General features: G+C 42.2%; 2 protein-coding genes across 2 annotated transcripts in view; both read left to right on the top strand.

The window, feature by feature from the left end:
• Msp300 (Muscle-specific protein 300 kDa) overlaps positions 1-19,425 on the top strand; it is a 105,154-nt gene that overhangs the window by 65,927 nt on the left and 19,802 nt on the right.
• On the top strand, positions 424-14,508 carry LOC137573615 (titin-like). Its single transcript, XM_068285574.1, has one exon. The coding sequence runs from the start codon at positions 839-841 to the stop codon at positions 14,282-14,284; it is 13,446 nt and encodes a 4,481-aa protein (XP_068141675.1). The 5' UTR covers positions 424-838; the 3' UTR covers positions 14,285-14,508.

A 19,425-nucleotide genomic window follows, 5' to 3' on the forward strand; every position in this document is an offset into this window, starting at 1 on the left:
GAAGAAGCTCTCGAAAAAAGATAGAAAGAAACGTCCTGCAATCCCCGAAGAGTTTATCCAACAGGAAATTGTATCCGTAGAAGAAAGCAAGCTCAGGAATATTGGTAATGTAACCTCTGTAGATGAAGAGAAGTCCCAAACTGATTTAATCATATATGAATCTGAAGAATTACTCCCGAATATTTCCAAAGACGTAGCATTAGTTTCTAAAGTAAACATTATCGACCATGTCAAAGCAGATACCCTTTACCATGAGACTATGCAAGTTTCTATCCCATGTCAAGAAGAAGCGCAATTAGATATTCCATCTGAAGTTCAATTAAGCCCTGCCCCTACTAATAATTCTAATCAAATTCTTCCTGCCAAACCAAGTGTATTAATTGCTGAAGCATCTGTAGCTAACACGGTAAGCACATTAAATACGATCACTAATATTGCAAACGTTATTACATTCGTTGATAAGGTCTTTGATATTCCAAAATACGATATATCTAAATTTGTTATTGCTGAGGGTTATTATCACATAATCAATTCCAAGGCTCCAAAAGTAGTTTCTCCTAAACCAGAGCAGGAAAATAATTCCCCTATTCTAGTTACTTTACCAAGTGACAAAACTGCAGTAGATACAACAAAAACAGACATAAAATCTTCCGACATCGACACAATTTCAACAACAGTAGATAATTCTGCTACAAAACGTGTTGTAGAGCTTCCACAAGAAACCGAAACAGTACCAATAATTTATAATTTTGAGGTTCCTAAATTTGATGTAATATCCTTGACTAAAGCAGAAGTTTTACAACAAACTTTTGAAGCACAAAAGGCAAATGATGAAACAATGTCATCATTGGAATCCTTAGATGACAGCAAGTTAGCTATTACTGATCTCACCATCGGTAACCCAGAACACATAATGCAACGAGCCAATTCTCTTCAAATCGATCATGAAACAAAACTAGATTTACCCAGTATTTTGAACTATGAAATTCCAAAATATAACATAAGTGCACAAATTAACGCAGAAACTTTGTACAATATCATCAAAAATGTGTCTGAAGAACCTATAGCTAAAAACAAGGAAAAACAATTTATACAACAACAAGAAGATACTACAAACGTTGAAGACGCTCCAGTGGTAGCAGAATCTCAAATAACCACAACAGTCACAACGACAACTACAGTAACAGAGAAAATCAGTGAAACTCCAATTCCAGTCATTGGGGAATCTAAGCCGGCCGAGGCCGAAAAGAAACCTGAAGAGCCAAAGAAACCAACTTATGCCGGATTGCCTGTCGATGATTCAACAAACTCATGGATGGATGTTCTGGATGAGCCGATGACTTTCTCCGATGACGAAGAGGAACCTGCAGAACAGACAATAGAAAATTCCGTTTCTGCTGCACCTATTGTCAAAGAAAATACATCTAAGAAAGTCATCGAAACTCCAGTGGTAGATGAATTCAAGACAACCACCACAGTCACAACGACAACTACTGTGGTAGAGACTGCCAGTGAAACTCCAATTCCAGTCATTGAGGAGTCTAAACCTGCCGAGGCCGAAAAGAAACCTGAAGAGCCAAAGAAACCAGCTTATGCCGGATTGCCTGTCGATGATTCAACAAACTCATGGATGGATGTTCTGGATGAGCCGATGACTTTCTCCGATGACGAAGAGGAACCTGTAGAACAGAAAATAGAAACTCCAGTTTCTGTTGTATCCATTGTTTTCGATGATAAACCCAAAGAAGTCATCGAAACTCCAGAGGTAGAAGAGTCCAAGACAACCACAACAGTCACAACGACAACTACAGTGACAGAGATTTCCAGTGAAACTCCACTTCCAGTCGTTGAGGAATCTAAACCTGCGGAGGCCGAAAAGAAACCTGAAGAGCCAAAGAAACCAGCGTATGCCGGATTGCCTGTCGATGATTCAACAAACTCATGGATGGATGTTCTGGATGAGCCGATGACTTTCTCCGATGACGAAGAGGAACCTGCAGAACAGACAATAGAAACTCCCGTTTCTGCTGCACCTATTGTCGTAGAGGATAAATATAAAAAAGTCATCGAAACTCCAGAGGTAGAAGAGTCCAAGACAACCACAACAGTCACAACGACAACTACAGTGACAGAGGTGGTCAGTGAAATTCCACTTCCAGTCGTTGAGGAATCTAAACCTGCCGAGGCCGAAAAGAAACCTGAAGAGCCAAAGAAACCAGCGTATGCCGGATTGCCTGTCGATGATTCAACAAACTCATGGATGGATGTTCTGGATGAGCCGATGACTTTCTCCGATGACGAAGAGGAACCTGTAGAACAGAAAATAGAAACTCCAGTTTCTGTTGTATCCATTGTTGTCGAGGATAAACCCAAAGAAGTCATCCAAACTCCAGAGGTAGAAGAGTCCAAGACAACCACAACAGTCACAACGACAACTACAGTGACAGAGACTTCCAGTGAAACTCCACTTCCAGTCGTTGAGGAATCTAAACCTGCCGAAGCCGAAAAGAAACCTGAAGAGACAAAGAAACCAGCTTATGCCGGATTGCCTGTCGATGATTCAACAAACTCATGGATGGATGTTCTGGATGAGCCGATGACTTTCTCCGATGACGAAGAGGAACCTGTAGAACAGAAAATAGAAACTCCAGTTTCTGTTGTATCCATTGTTGTCGAGGATAAACCCAAAGAAGTCATCAAATCTCCAGTGGTGGAAGAGTCCAAGACAACCACAACAGCCATAACGACAACTACAGTGACAGTCAGTGAAGCTCATGCTCCAGTCACTCAAGATGATGTAATAATTGTCGAGAATAAAAATCATTTAGTTGAAACTTCATCTAATAGCAAGGTCGCAGTCACTGCAACAACAGTGATTAGGGATGAAGATAAAAAATCCATATCTGAAGATTCCAAAAAGAGAATCGAGGCTGAGGTTAAGCCATTGGAGCCTATCGATACTTGGTCCAGCGTATTGGAAGATACCGCACCCAATTCCGGGAATATCGCTTTTAGCTCAACATTGTCAGCCGATGCTCCAGAATTTACTCCGTCCTACTTAAAACATGTCTACGCTGACCAAACTCACACATTTTTGGCAAATGAAAGAGTCTACAACGAATTCATTCCCCGAAACAAATCAGAGCTTGTCGAACAACGTCAAAAGCCAAAGAAGGTTAAACCTGCAAAACGACAAAAGAAACTGGCTGATTTTCATGACGAGGTGCAAAACATTCCACAAGAGCAACCTGAATTTGTCAATGAACCAATTGTTGTATCAGTGGAAGATAATGTTTGGGTAAAGAACCATGACGGGAAGTCTTATGCAGATGTTTTGTTTAATTCGGAATTAATTAGCGAGCCGGTCTTCGGAAAACCTACAGTAATTGAAAACCAAAAAGAGGCCGTCGGTACCGTGCGACCGCAGAAGTCTAAGTCAAAGCCTGAAAAACGGAAGCCGGCTGAATCAAGGTTTGAAATTTCAATAGCTAACATAGAGACTGAGGAACATAAATTAACGTCCGAAACAGAGCTTTCTGTACCAACTACTGAAAGCGATCAGTCCAAGCTAACAACAGAAAGTTCGAAAGAGCCATCCTCAGATGAAAAGGAGGTTCCTCGTTCGTCTACAATATCATGGTCCGCTTTGGTTCGCAGACCTGGTGAGTGGACCGATACCACAGTTACCACTGCTAAAAAAGATATAAAAATTGTAGAACAGCCTTCTAAAAAGGAGATTGAGCCTACAAAAACTACCAAATCGAAAAAAATTAAGAAACCCAAAAAGGTCATCGTGGAGCCAGTTTCTACAACTTCAGAAGATGAGCATCTCGAACCAACTCCTGTTGTGTTAGTTCCAGCTGTACCAAGCAAAAGCACAGAGATTTCAGCCGAGCCTGCAGTTAGAATACATCAGGAAGAGAAACAGTCTGAAGTCGGCGAACAGACAGGTTTCTCCTGGGCGTCACTTGTTAAAAGACCAGGGGAATGGATTGACACTACTGTAAATCAAATAAAAACAGCAGTTTCGACTTCGACAGAGAAAAAGCAATCCAGTGACAAAGAAGATCAAGAAAAACCGAAAAAAGTAAGGCCAAAGAAAAAACGAGAGCAACACAAGCATGAAAACGAAAGCAAGCCTCAAATAATACCTGACGCAGGTAAGGAGTTTGCGGTCATTGAAACCGAAATTGCAGTGGTTCACGAAGCTGTTCAAAAGCCACTGGAAAATACTGGTAGCTCATTCTCTTGGGCTTCTTTAGTGAAAACGCCCGGTGAATGGGTGGATGACATAGCTGTACGTAAGAAACCAGTTGCTCCAAAAGAGGAGTCAACACAAGAATTGCATGCTCAAAAGGAACGTCAAATTTCGAAAACTGACAAAAAATCTAAAAAGGAGACTACAACAAAAGCCCAGGATAAAATACAAAAGGTACGACCCGAACGTCAACCCGAATCCAAAATCATTCTTTCTGATGATAGTGCACCGCCAAACCAAAAAGATAATGTAATTACTTGGGCTAAGATTGCTAGTCAAATCGATAAAATGGAAGAGCTACCGGTTAAAACAATCAATATTGAACAAAAGCAAGAGGAAAATAAAAAAAATAAGGCAATCTTAGATCGCCCTGAAACAAATCCTGAATTCAAACTTAAATCGCCTCACTCATGGGCTGCAGCAGGAAAACAGCAAACTCTTGATTTTATTGAAGCAGAAAAACCGAAAAATTTCCAGGCATCTCCTGACATTAAGAAAAAGAAAGAGCTAACGGTGCACTCATTGATATTAACTGAACCGCAGGAGTCGGCGACTATGAATAGTTTTGAGTTCTCTGGTATTGTTGACGAACATTCCGAACAGCAACCACACAGATCTTGGGCTGAGATGATTGATGATGGCCAAGATGAAGTAATCCTTGAATCGAAGTCATGGAAGGAGTTAATTGAAGATGAAGTTGAAATTCCTCTGTTGACTGAAAATGGCGATGAAGCCAATATTAGTAAAATAATACAAACCATCCAAGAAATGAGAACTATTGAAAACATAGAACCGCATAAAGAAGAATCTTATGCAAAAGAAATCATCAACACTCCATTATTAGAAGAATCCAAGACAACCACAACAGTCACAACGACAACTACAGTGACAGAGACAAACAGTGAAACTTCAATTCCAGTCATTGAAAAATCTAAACCTGCCGAGGCCGAAAAGAAACTTGAAGAACCAAAGAAACCAGCGTATGCCGGATTGCCTGTCGATGATTCAACAAACTCATGGATGGATGTTCTGGATGAGCCGATGATTTTCTCCGACGACGAAGAGGAACCTGCAGAACAGACAATAGAAACTCCAGTTTCTGCTGCTCCTATTGTCGCACAGGATAAACCCAAAGAAGTCATCGAAACTCCAGGGGTAGAAGAGTCCAAGACAACCACAACAGTCACAACGACAACTACAGTGACAGAGGTGGTCAGTGAAATTCCACTTCCAGTCGTTGAGGAATCTAAACCTGCAAATGAAGAAAAGAAACCAGCTTATGCCGGATTGCCTGTGGATGATTCAACAAACTCATGGATGGATGTTCTGGATGAGCCGATGACTTTCTCTGACGAAGAAGAGGAACCTGTAGAACAGACAATAGAAACTCCAGTTTCTGTTGTATCCATTGTTGTCGACGATAAACCCAAAGAAGTCATCGAAACTCCAGATGTAGAAGAGTCCAAGACAACCACAACAGTCACAACGACAACTACAGTGACAGAGACTTCCAGTGAAACTCCACTTCCAGTCGTTGAGGAATTTAAACCTGCGGAGGCCGAAAAGAAACCTGAAGAGCCAAAGAAACCAGCGTATGCCGGGTTGCCTGTCGATGATTCAACAAACTCATGGATGGATGTTCTGGATGAGCCGATGACTTTCTCCGACGAAGAAGAGGAACCTGCAGAACAGACAATAGAAACTCCCGTTTCTGCCGCACCTATTGTCGTAGAGGATAAATATAAAAAAGTCATCGAAACTCCAGAGGTAGAAGAGTCCAAGACAACCACAACAGTGACAACGACAACTACAGTGACAGAGACTGTCAGAGAAACTCCAATTCAAGTCATTGAGAAATCTAAACCTGCCGAGGCCGAAAAGAAACCTGAAGAGTCAAAGAAACCAGCGTATGCCGGATTACCTGTCGATGATTCAACAAACTCATGGATGGATGTTCTGGAAGAGCCGATGACTTTCTCCGACGACGAAGAGGAACCTGTAGAACAGACAATAAAGACTCCCGTTTCTGCTGCACCTATTGTCACAGAGTATAAATCTAAGAAAGTCATCGAAACTCCAGTGGTAGATGAATTCAAGACAACCACAACAGTCACAACGACAACTACAGTGACAGAGACTGTCAGTGAAACTCCAATTCCATTCATTGAGGAGTCTAAACCTGCTGAGGCCGAAAAGAAACCCGAAGAGCCAAAAAAACCTGCGTATGCCGGATTGCCTGTCGATGATTCAACAAACTCATGGATGGATGTTCTGGATGAGCCGATGACTTTCTCTGACGAAGAAGAGGATCCTGTAGAACCGACAATAGAAACTCCAGTTTCTGTTGTATCCATTGTTGTCGAGGATAAACCCAAAGAAGTCATCGAAACTCCAGAGGTGGAAGAGTCCAAGACAACAACAACAGTCACAACGACAACTACAGTAACAGAGACTGTCAGTGACACTCCTCTTTCAGTCATAGAGGAATCTAAACCTGCAGAGGCCGAAAAGAAACCTGAAGAGCCAAAAAAAACAGCTTATGCCGGATTGCCTGTCGATGATTCAACAAACTCATGGATGGATGTTCTGGATGAGCCGATGACTTTCTCCGCCGAAGAAGAGGAACCTGTAGACCAGACAATAGAAACTCCAGTTTCTGTTGTATCCATTGTTGTCGAGGATAAACCCAAAGAAGTAATTGAAACTTCAGTGGTGGAAGAGTCCAAGACAACCACAACAGTCAGAACTACAACTACAGTGACAGAGACTTCCAGTGAAACTCCACTTGCAGTCGTTGAGGAACCTAAACCTGTCGAGGCCGAAAAGAAACCTGAAGACCAAAAGAAACCAGCGTATGCCGGGTTGCCTGTCGATGATTCAACAAACTCATGGATGGATGTTCTGGATGAGCCGATGACTTTCTCCGATGACGACGAGGAACCTGCAGAACAGACAATAGAAAATCCCGCTTCTGTCGCACCTATTGTCGGAGAGGATAAATATAAAAAAGTTATCGAAACTCCAGTGGTAGAAGAGACAACCACAACAGTCACAACGACAACTACAGTGACAGATATAAAGCCTCTTTCAATCATTGAGAAAGCCAATCGAGACATATCAAATGTGTGGGAGCGACATTCGTCTTATGCTGATGTCCTTAAACACACACTTGACTTTATTGCCATTGAGAAAAATAATGTTGAAACAATAAGAGACGATAATTTAGGAAAGAAATCTGTTGAAGACTTTGAGAAAGATCAAAAGCTTCACAAAAAGGATAAAACTAAACATAATAAACAGAAAAATACTCGAAATTATACAAAAGCTGATGTCATTTTAAGTGACAACGAAATAGTAAACCCTCAACGAGAAGAAAATACCAATACATTCAACAAACACGCTTCGGTATTAAAGGTGATTGACAATGAAGTTGAAGATCAATCTGAACGTGTATCCAGTATTAACTTCTCATGGTCATCTGTGGTACGGCAAGGTTTGGAAGAACCATTTATGAAAGTCACTCAAAAAGACGAACCGGACGATGTAAAATCAATAAAGCAGATCGGATCGCCAGGTGCTGAGACTACTAAACCTAAAAAAATTCAGGACTTTATCTCAAAGGAGCAACAATTTTCCACACTTGTAAACAATAAACCCAAAAATCAAAAAGGAAAAAAGGACCAAATACAAAGGGAGGAAATCCCAGTCATTTCTGATCAACCCACATCAGAATCACCGACACCATCCCAGCCATTTTCGTGGTCTTCAGTAGTTTCACAAACAACAGAGGTGACGCCATCAATTCAGGAGACCATTGTGACTGAAGTTGTTACTACACAAGTTTCGGAAACTCAGGAACCACTTGAAAAACCGAAGAAACAAAAGTCTAAGAAGGAGAAGAAACCCAAAGCTGAACCCCTTTCAGAACATGTTAAGGAAGTCACCATTGTTGTCGAAAAAATTGTGGCTGAAAAGAAAGACCCTGTCCCAGTTGCCGAAGAAACACCTTTAGCACAATGGTCAGATGTTACGGAAGTCATACCACAATCGGAACCCGAACAACCGATACTCGCTACTAAGGCATCCCCATCTCAGCCTCTGTCATGGTCTTCAATAGTTTCACAAACAACAGAGGTGACGCCATCAATTCAGGAGACCACTGTGACTCAAGTGGTTACTACACAAGTTGTGGAAACTCAGGAACCACTTGAGAAGCCTAAGAAACAAAAGTCAAAGAAGGAGAAGAAACCTAAAGCTGAACCCCTTCCAGAACCTGTAAAGGAAGCCGCCACTGTTGTCGAGGAAATTGTGACTATGAAGGAAGAGCCTGTCTCAGTTGCCGAAGAAACACCTTTGGCACCATGGTCAGATGTTACAGAAGTCCAATCGGAACTAGAACAACCGATACTTGCAACTGATGCATCCCCATCTCAGCCTCTGTCATGGTCTTCAATAGTTTCACAAACAACAGAGGTGACGCCATCAAGACAGGACACCACTGTGACAGAAGTAGTTACTACACAAGTTGTGGAAACTCAGGAACCACTTGAGAAGCCTAAGAAACAAAAGTCAAAGAAGGAGAAGAAACCTAAAGCTGAACCCCTTCCAGAACCTATAAAGGAAGTTGCCACTGTTGTCGAGGAAATTGTGACTATGAAGGAAGAGCCTGTCCCAGTTGCCGAAGAAACACCTTTGGCACCATGGTCAGATGTTACAGAAGTCCAATCGGAACTAGAACAACCCATACCTGCAACTGAGGCATCCCCATCTCAGCCTCTGTCATGGTCTTCAATAGTTTCACAAACAACAGAGGTGACGCCATCAATTCAGGAGACCACTGTGACTGAAGTGGTTACTACACAAGTTGTGGAAACTCAGGAACCACTTGAGAAGCCTAAGAAACAAAAGTCAAAGAAGGAGAAGAAACCTAAAGCTGAACCCCTTCCAGAACCTGTAAAGGAAGCCGCCACTGTTGTCGAGGAAATTGTGACTATAAAGGAAGAGCCTGTCCCAGTTGCCGAAGAAACACCTTTGGCACCATGGTCAGATGTTACAGAAGTCCAATCGGAACTAGAACAACCGATACCTGCAACTGATGCATCCCCATCTCAGCCTCTGTCATGGTCTTCAATAGTTTCACAAACAACAGAGGTGACGCCATCAAGACAGGACACCACTGTGACTGAAGTGGTTACTACACAAGTTGTGGAAACTCAGGAACCACTTGAGAAGCCTAAGAAACAAAAGTCAAAGAAGGAGAAGAAACCCAAGAAAGCTGAACCCATTCCAGAACCTGTGAAAGAAGTCGCCACTGTTGTCGAAGAAATTGTGACTATAAAGGAAGAGCCTGTCCCAGTTGCCGGAGAAACACCTTTGGCACCATGGTCAGATGTTACGGAAGTCATACCACAATCGGAACCCGAGCAACCGATACTCGCTACTAAGGCATCCCCATCGCAACCTCAGTCATGGTCTTCAATAGTTTCACAAACAACAGAGGTGACGCCATCAATTCAGGAGACCACTGTGACTGAAGTGGTTACTACACAAGTTGTGGAAACTCAGGAACCACTTGAGAAGCCTAAGAAACAAAAGTCAAAGAAGGAGAAGAAACCTAAAGCTGAACCCCTTCCAGAACCTGTAAAGGAAGCCGCCACTGTTGTCGAGGAAATTGTGACTATAAAAGAAGAGCCCGTCCCAGTTGCCGAAGAAACACCTTTGGCACCATGGTCTGATGTTACAGAAGTCCAATCGGAACTAGAACAACCGATACCTGCAACTGATGCATCCCCATCTCAGCCTCTGTTATGGTCTTCAATAGTTTCACAAACAACAGAGGTGACGCCATCAATTCAGGAGACCACTGTGACTAAAGTGGTTACTACACAAGTTGTGGAATCTCAGGAACCACTTGAGAAGCCTAAGAAACAAAAGTCAAAGAAGGAGAAGAAACCTAAAGCTGAACCCCTTCCAGAACCTGTAAAAGAAGTCGCCACTGTTGTCGAAGAAATTGTGACTCTAAAGGAAGAGCCTGTCCCAGTTGCCGAAGAAACACCTTTGGCACCATGGTCAGATGTTACAGAAGTCCAATCGGAACTAGAACAACCGATACCTGCAACTGATGCATCCCCATCTCAGCCTCTGTCATGGTCTTCAATAGTTTCACAAACAACAGAGGTGACGCCATCAAGACAGGACACCACTGTGACTGAAGTGGTTACTACACAAGTTGTGGAAACTCAGGAACCACTTGAGAGGCCTAAGAAACAAAAGTCAAAGAAGGAGAAGAAACCCAAGAAAGCTGAACCCATTCCAGAACCTGTGAAAGAAGTCGCCACTGTTGTCGAAGAAATTGTGACTATAAAGGAAGAGCCTGTCCCAGTTGCCGAAGAAACACCTTTGGCACCATGGTCAGACGTTACGGAAGTCATACCACAATCGGAACCCGAGCAACCGATACTCGCTACTGAGGCATCCCCATCGCAACCTCAGTCATGGTCTTCAATAGTTTCACAAACAACAGAGGTGACGCCATCAATTCAGGAGACCACTGTGACTGAAGTGGTTACTACACAAGTTGTGGAAACTCAGGAACCACTTGAGAAGCCTAAGAAACAAAAGTCAAAGAAGGAGAAGAAACCTAAAGCTGAACCCCTTCCAGAACCTGTAAAGGAAGCCGCCACTGTTGTCGAGGAAATTGTGACTATAAAGGAAGAGCCCGTCCCAGTTGCCGAAGAAACACCTTTGGCACCATGGTCTGATGTTACAGAAGTCCAATCGGAACTAGAACAACCGATACCTGCAACTGATGCATCCCCATCTCAGCCTCTGTCATGGTCTTCAATAGTTTCACAAACAACAGAGGTGACGCCATCAATTCAGGAGACCACTGTGACTAAAGTGGTTACTACACAAGTTGTGGAAACTCAGGAACCACTTGAGAAGCCTAAGAAACAAAAGTCAAAGAAGGAGAAGAAACCTAAAGCTGAACCCCTTCCAGAACCTGTAAAAGAAGTCGCCACTGTTGTCGAAGAAATTGTGACTATAAAGGAAGAGCATGTCCCAGTTGCCGAAGAAACACCTTTGGCACCATGGTCAGATGTTACAGAAGTCCAATCGGAACTAGAACAACCGATACCTGCAACTGATGCATCCCCATCTCAGCCTCTGTCATGGTCTTCAATAGTTTCACAAACAACAGAGGTGACGCCATCAATTCAGGAGACCACTGTGACTGAAGTGGTTACTAAACAAAATGTGGAAACTCAGGAACCACTTGAGAAGCCTAAGAAACAAAAGTCAAAGAAGGAGAAAAAACCTAAAGTTGAACCCCTTCCAGAACCTGTAAAGGAAGTCGACACTGTTGTCGAGGAAATTGTGACTATAAAGGAAGAGCCTGTCCCAGTTGCAAAAGAAACACCTTTGGCACCATGGTCAGATGTTACAGAAGTCCAATCGGAACTAGAACAACCGATACCTGCAACTGATGCATCGCCATCTCAGCCTCTGTCATGGTCTTCTATAGTTTCACAAACAACAGAGGTGACGCCATCAATTCAGGACACCACTGTGACTGAAGTGGTTACTACACAAGTTGTGGAAACTCAGGAACTACTTGAGAAGCCTAAGAATCAAAAGTCAAAGAAGGAGAAGAAACCTAAAGCTGAACCCCTTCCAGAACCTGTAAAGGAAGTCGCCACTGTTGTCGAGGAAATTGTGACTATAAAGGAAGAGCCTGTCCCAGTTGCCGAAAAAACACCTTTGGCACCATGGTCAGATGTTACAGAAGTCCAATCGGAACTAGAACAACCGATACCTGCAACTGATGCATCCCCATCTCAACCTCTTTCATGGTCTTCATTAGTTTCACAAACAACAGAGGTGACGCCATCAATTCAGGACACCACTGTGACTGAAGTCGTTACTACACAAGTTGTGGAAACTCAGGAACCACTTGAGAAGCCTAAGAAAGAAAAGTCAAAGAAGGAGAAGAAACCTAAAGCTGAACCCCTTCCAGAACATGTAAAGAAAGTCGCCACTGTTGTCGAGGAAATTGTGACTATAAAGGAAGAGCCTGTTCCAGTTGCCGAAGAAACACCTTTGGCACCATGGACAGTTTTTACGGAAGTCATACCACAATCGGAACCCGAACAACCGATACCTGCAACTGATGCATCCCCATCTCAGCCTCTGTCCTGGTCTTCAATAGTTTTACAAACAACAGAGGTGACGCCATCAAGACAGGAGACCACTGTGACTGAAGTAGTTACTACACAAGCTTTGAAATCTCAGGAACCACTTGAAAACCCTGAGAAACAAAAGTCAAAGGAGGAGAAGAAACCCAAAGCTGAACCCATTCCAAAACCGGTTGAGGAAGTGATCACTGTTGTCGAGGAAATTGTGACTAAAAATGAAGAGCCTATCCCAGTTGCCGAAGAAACACCTTTGGCACCATGGTCAGATGTTACGGAAGTCATACCACAATCGGAACCCGAACAACCGATACCCGCAACTGAGGCATCCCCATCGCAGCCCTTGTCATGGTCTTCAATAGTTTCAGAAACAACAGAGGTGACGCCATCAATTCAGGAGACTACTGTGACTGAAGGGGTTACTACACAAGTTGTGGAAACTCAGGAACCACTTGAGAAGCCTAAGAAACAAAAGTCAAAGAAGGAGAAGAAACCTAAAGCTGAACCCCTTCCAGAACCTGTAACGGAAGTCACCACTGTTGTCGAGGAAGTTGTGACTATAAAGGAAGCGCCTGTCCCAGTTGCCGAAGAAACACCTTTGGCACCATGGTCAGATGTTACAGAAGTCATATCACAATTTAAGCCAGAACAAGCGATACCTGCAACGGAGGCATCCCCAACTCAGCCTCTATCATGGTCTTCAATAGTTTCACAAACATCAGAGATTGTGACTGAAGTGGTTACTACACAAGCTGTGAAAACTCAGGAACCACTTGAAAAACCTAAGAAACAAAAGTCAAAGGAGAAGAAACCCAAAGCTGAACCAATTTCAGAACCTGTTGAGGAAGTGATCACTGTTGTCAAAGAAATTGTGATGGAAAACGAAGAGCCTGTTTCAGTTGCCGTAGAGACACATTTTGAACCATGTTCCGATGGTGTGGACACACGATGGTCAAATATTGTTGAGGAGCGTGAGCCGATATTGCAACACAACATAACGGACTCCCTTTCGTGGTCGTCGATTGTGTCTCAAGATACCGCTGAAACTGATTCAATTGTTCAGCCCATTATTTCTGAGAGAATATATGATACTGTTGTAGATACCCACGAACCTTATAAGAAGCCCAAGAATCAAAGATCCAAGAAGGAAAAGCCACCTCAAAATGATACTATAGAAACTGTATTAGACATAATGCCTGTTGTTAATCAAGTTCACATAGCTACCAAGCCTGAGCCTGAATTTATTGTACAGCTGCCGAAACCATTAAAATCATCAGTATGGTCATCATCCGAAACATATGCTGAAGTCGTTAAAAAGTCTGGATACACAAATACTACTAGCATTCGGTATCAAGAAGAGGATATCAAACCTGTTCCGTATGTTACAGTTTCTGAATTCCCAGATCCCATTACATCGCAAAATGAATTGAAATCTAATTTTGAAAACTCATCGATGTCTTGGAAGGAAATTATAGATGATGAGGTAGAGCATACTAGTTCATCATGGCAACAAATACCTCAGAATCAAGATCCAAAACATGAACGGCGATCTCGTATAGTCGATAAGCCGGCAATACCAGTAACTGAAGACAATGTTACTAGTCTAGAAGTTGGGCCTAATGGTGACCAAGATTTTCTGGAAATCGTTTCAAAGAAGAGACTTCGGTCTCGTTCTCGTTCGCAACAATCACAAAGTTCCCATATAGAAGATAAGCCACAGAAGAAAAAATCGAAAAAAACCCAAAGAGAGAAAGCAGACCCCGCCTTCTCAAAATCTAAAGGAACCGCACATGGAAAAAGAAGCTGTTGTCGACATAGCACGTGCTGTAAATGAACCGAGTCCTTTGTCCTATACCTCTGGCATGTCTTGGGCTGCAATAGCTGCACATAACGTTCCTGAGCCAGCGCAACAAATACGACCTCTATTTTTCGAGACAAAAGAGATTGTAAAAGACGGCTTAAGGGAACCCAGAAATGATCATAAACATAGCATACCATTTACATTGGAAACAACAGATACAAAAACTAAAAAACCTAAACAAAAGTCTAAACGAAAAACACAGCAAGAAACAGTTGACTTCATAAACGCCGAAGGAAAATTACATCAGATACCTAAGGACCAGCCACAAAAAACTTCCAGCGATGAATTGGAGCCTGAGCTTTTTGAGCAGAAATCAGACATAGCCACTGTTGTTCATGAACTAATAATTCCAGTTGTCGAAGAAACACCTTTAGCAGCATTATCAGATGTTGTAGAACTAAAACCATTATCGGAACCAGAACAACCGATACTCGCTACTAAGGCATCCCCATCGCAACCTCAGTCATGGTCTTCAATAGTTTCACAAACAACAGAGGTGACGCCATCAATTCAGGAGACCACTGTGACTGAAGTGGTTACTAAACAAGTTGTGGAAACTCAGGAACCACTTGAGAAGCCTAAGAAACAAAAGTCAAAGAAGGAGAAGAAACCTAAAGCTGAACCCCTTCCAGAACCTGTAAAGGAAGTCGCCACTGTTGTCGAGGAAATTGTGACTATAAAGGAAGAGCCTGTCCCAGTTGCCGAAGAAACACCTTTGGCACCATGGTCTAATGTTACAGAAGTCCAATCGGAACTAGAACAACCGATACCTGCAACTGATGCATCCCCATCTCAGCCTCTTTCATGGTCTTCAATAGTTTCACAAACAACAGAGGTGACGCCATCAATTCAGGAGACCACTGTGACTGAAGTGGTTACTACACAAGTTGTGGAAACTCAGGAACCACTTGAGAAGCCTAAGAAACAAAAGTCAAAGAAGGAGAAGAAACCTAAAGCTGAACCCCTTCCAGAACCTGTAAAAGAAGTCGCCATTGTTGTCGAAGAAATTGTGACTATAAAGGAAGAGCCTGTCCCAGTTGCCGAAGAAACACCTTTGGCACCATGGTCAGATGTTACAGAAGTCCAATCGGAACTAGAACAACCGATACCTGCAACTGATGCATCCCCATCTCAGCCTCTTTCATGGTCTTCAATAGTTTCACAAACAACAGAGGTGACGCCATCAATTCAGGAGACCACTGTGACTGAAGTGGTTACTACACAAGTTGTGGAAACTCAGGAACCACTTGAGAAGCCTAAGAAACAAAAGTCAAAGAAGGAGAAGAAACCTAAAGCTGAACCCCTTCCAGAACCTGTAAAGAAAGCCGGCACTGTTGTCGAGGAAATTGTGACTATAAAGGAAGAGCCTGTCCCAGTTGCCAAAGAAACACCTTTGGCACCATGGTCAGATGTTACAGAAGTCCAATCGGAACTAGAACAACCGATACCTGCAACTGATGCATCCCCATCTCAGCTTCAGACAGTTAAGGAAGTGACCACTGTTGTCGAAAAAATTGTGACGGAAAAAGAATCTGTTTCAGTATCCGACGAAACGCCTTTAGCACCATGGTCAGATATTACAGAAGTCATACCACAATCGGAATCAGAACAACCAATACTCGCAACTGAGGCATCCCCATCTCAGTTTCAGACTTCTGATCCAACTTCTGAGTTGGTGGCTTTACCATCTGAGCTTGATCCATTTGTATGCGAAACTTCATATTGGTCTGCTACGTTGAAACCTTCACCGAAAACAACTGTTTGCGAAGAAACTTTGGAAGTGTTTAACTCGGGTAATGAAAAGGATCAACAAATTTCTGTTGCAATACCCAACAACGAGTTGATTGAAGAAGTATCAGTAGAATCTCCCACTGACCAACCAACTACATGGTCAGCTATAGTTCAGACTGAGACTACAGTCTTCCCGGTACCAGTATCCCAGGAGGAAGATAAGGCTAAATTGCCGGCGTGGTCTACAGTAATTGTGAGCAAAAATACTGACTACCAAGAGCCGAAGCCTCAGTTTGATATTGACACAAAGGAAACTGAAACAACATATGTAACAACAACTGTGACGACACACACCGATGTTCCGACAGCACCGCCACCATTATATGTATCTACTATTGTCACAACACACTCGCAGTCCGATCATTTGGAAACTGCGACTGGTCCAAGCAACATTGAATTACTTTCCAAAAATATACACGCCGAAGCAACTAAGTTGCATCCGCGATATGATTTACTGGAAACACAATATCAAATACTGCAAGCAAATAATATTACAGACAAAACAGAAATACCAAGTGACATTAGGCAGCCAACGAGTACCTTACCAGGTACTTTGGACGATGTTAAAGAAATAACGTTTGTAGATGATTATGTTATAATTGAACCCGAATCAGTAACCCAGTTAAATTCTGAAATATTAGCTTTCAATTTATATCTTGATCAGTTAAACCTGTTGCGGCCATTACCAAGTGATTCTGATAGTCAGTTGCATTTACTGAAAACTAAAGATCCAATCAAACAAGTATCTGAAGTTCAAGTAGACCCAATAGTAGTAGAAAAGCAAGTAGATATAGCCGAAGTCCAGGACTTGGGTAAACCTTTGATTGAAGCCCCATTACAAGTTCAGGAAGTTAAGCCTTTAGTCGATACGCTCCTTCCCGAGCATTCAACACCAGAATCTACGGCTAAGGCAACTGATTTGATATGGCATCTAAGTCAGGACAATTTTGGAAACTTAATAAGACATTACAAACAATCTGCTGACGATACATACGCAATATTCGCAAAGATTACCACGGACTTAAAAACAGATACGATTACAGATAGAGCTCAGGAGTCACAAGACGATAAGCATAAGACTGACATCATTACAGAAACTGTAGTGACAACGACTACGATCACAGAGTCAAGAAAATTGACATCTGATCAAATTGTAGACAATAAGACTGAAGCAGAGACATCGTCATTTGAAAACATTCCTACCGTTGAAGAGCCAGTGGCACTACATGCAGTTGGCGATCTCGATCAATTGTGTCTAAACCTGTACCTAGATGACTGGCAACCAGCTGTTTCTGTGGCAGGTTTAGCCGAAGACAGTATCGAACGGTTAAAATCTGCTGATGCTTCTGGTAATAATGCGGACTTTGACAAAGACAGCAAACGCGACGATGTTACTGATCAAAAAGACCATATTGACGACGATGACGATGACGACGACGACGACGACGACGATGATGATGATAGGGACAAATTGACTGTGCCAGAAATACGCAAACCGAACGATGATGATGATAAATCAAACGATAGAGATCCTGGTAGTGGTAGTAGTGGTAATGTAACTCCAACTCCCGAACATGATGCCAGTCAGAATGGACAAAACCGTAGCTGCTCATCTGAGTATATGGCAACAGATTTACCAGGTGGTGTAGGTCATTGGCGGGATCAGAGTACTTACTTGGCATTAGAAGCCGAAACTAAAGTAGAACAAACACCAATAGAAGAGGGCGGAAAATCAACAGTAGTACTAACCAAATCAGAAATTCCAAGTTCACCCATAACCCCTGAAACAAGTCCCGATTCTCCTCACACTGCTACAACTTCAACTAACGTGGCAAATGCACTAATCCAATTGGCGAGCGCCACAACTCATACGCTGTCTGCTGCAGCAAATGCTGCAACTGCAGCCGCCCAAACGACAACACTGGCTGCAACCAGTGCGCTTTTACCAGTTGCTGCAGTAGTTATCGATAAGTTGACTACGGCCACGACAACATTAACAACACCAGTGGAGGCACCAGAAGTATCGAAGGTAACACAAGAGTTTACATCAGTAGATACTGATGCAACAACGCCACAAACTCCAGCAACAATTCCCGAAACGACAACAACAACTAACACCACTATTGATGAGGATAATGTAGTGGTAGTGACGCCGGTTGACAATTCCAACGTTCTAAAGCGCACCACTACCACAACAGTTACGACAACAACAACAACCATTGAGTCGCCAGCTGGCGCCTCAAAGACAACAACAACAACATCGACAACATCAAGCGCCGATCTGCAACAGCAGCAACAACACCAGAAGGTGAAAATCACTTTGAGCCTTCAGTTATATCTAGTTCTAATGTTTGCAGCTTTTCTGTGTGGTTTTGGTATTTGTTCATGGCTTTTATCTGGCAATAGAACTTGCTGTTGTTTTTGTGGTCAGGCCAATAATACGTGCTGCTGTCCAATAGCAACAACAGCAGCAGCAGCAACAACTGATTCTTATCCCAACAATGACCCACAGTAAAGTCCCTCATGGGAGGAATTCGTTGTTTCTGCTGTCTGTTGTACAAACAAAAAAAAAGCTTGTCCACAATGGCAATTAAATGCAATTTACCAATTATTCAACTAACCTTAACTCTAATATTAAAAACCATTAACTTTCTTTTTATTTCATTTTGATATAGTATATATGTATTTACGTTTTATAAATTGTTTTTTTTTTTTCTGTTCCGTTTATGCTGTTATTTAATTTCGCATTTTATCTTAGCAATACAATTTATGTAGAATTTTCTCAATGTTCCTTACTAATGATTTTGATATTAATCTTTGTAAAAGTTTAACTTATCGCTAGCAGTAAACAATTTAAAACAAAAACTTAACTCTAGTAGTGAAAAATAAAAATAAACAATTAACCAATTTGCACGTTTTAATAATTGAATTGAATCTTTTTTGTTACTTTTAAAAAATATGTATCCAATCATGTGAACCTAGCACACTCTCTCTCTCTTCTAAATACACGCACACACAAACGCACACCCAGTCACAGTGCTGCACAAAAGTTTACCCACACACACATTCACACACATCCAAATGCACTCAAGAGTTTTCAAAAGCAGATATGCCAATTTTATATGTATCGTCTCTGTCTCTATATGAGTTCATTGCCTTGTTTACCGTCCTCCTGCCCTCGCCCAAAATCTGGCTATAAATATCCATTTGGCCTGGCAGATATTTAGATACAGAGATCCATGCACTGGCTGCATATTGTTGCAAAAATAGTACAAATCAGTCGGGTATCTTCCCGTTTTATTTTACACATTTTAGTCTAGACC

The sequence above is a fragment of the Drosophila tropicalis genome, unplaced genomic scaffold, assembly GCF_018151085.1.
Source record: "Drosophila tropicalis isolate 14030-0801.00 unplaced genomic scaffold, ASM1815108v1 contig_413, whole genome shotgun sequence".
Classification (NCBI taxonomy): Eukaryota; Metazoa; Arthropoda; class Insecta; order Diptera; family Drosophilidae; genus Drosophila; species Drosophila tropicalis.

Excerpts from the sequence above, each read along its gene's own strand:
- LOC137573615 (XM_068285574.1), top strand. The coding sequence starts at position 839 with ATGTCATCATTGGAATCCTTAGATGACAGCAAGTTAGCTATTACTGAT.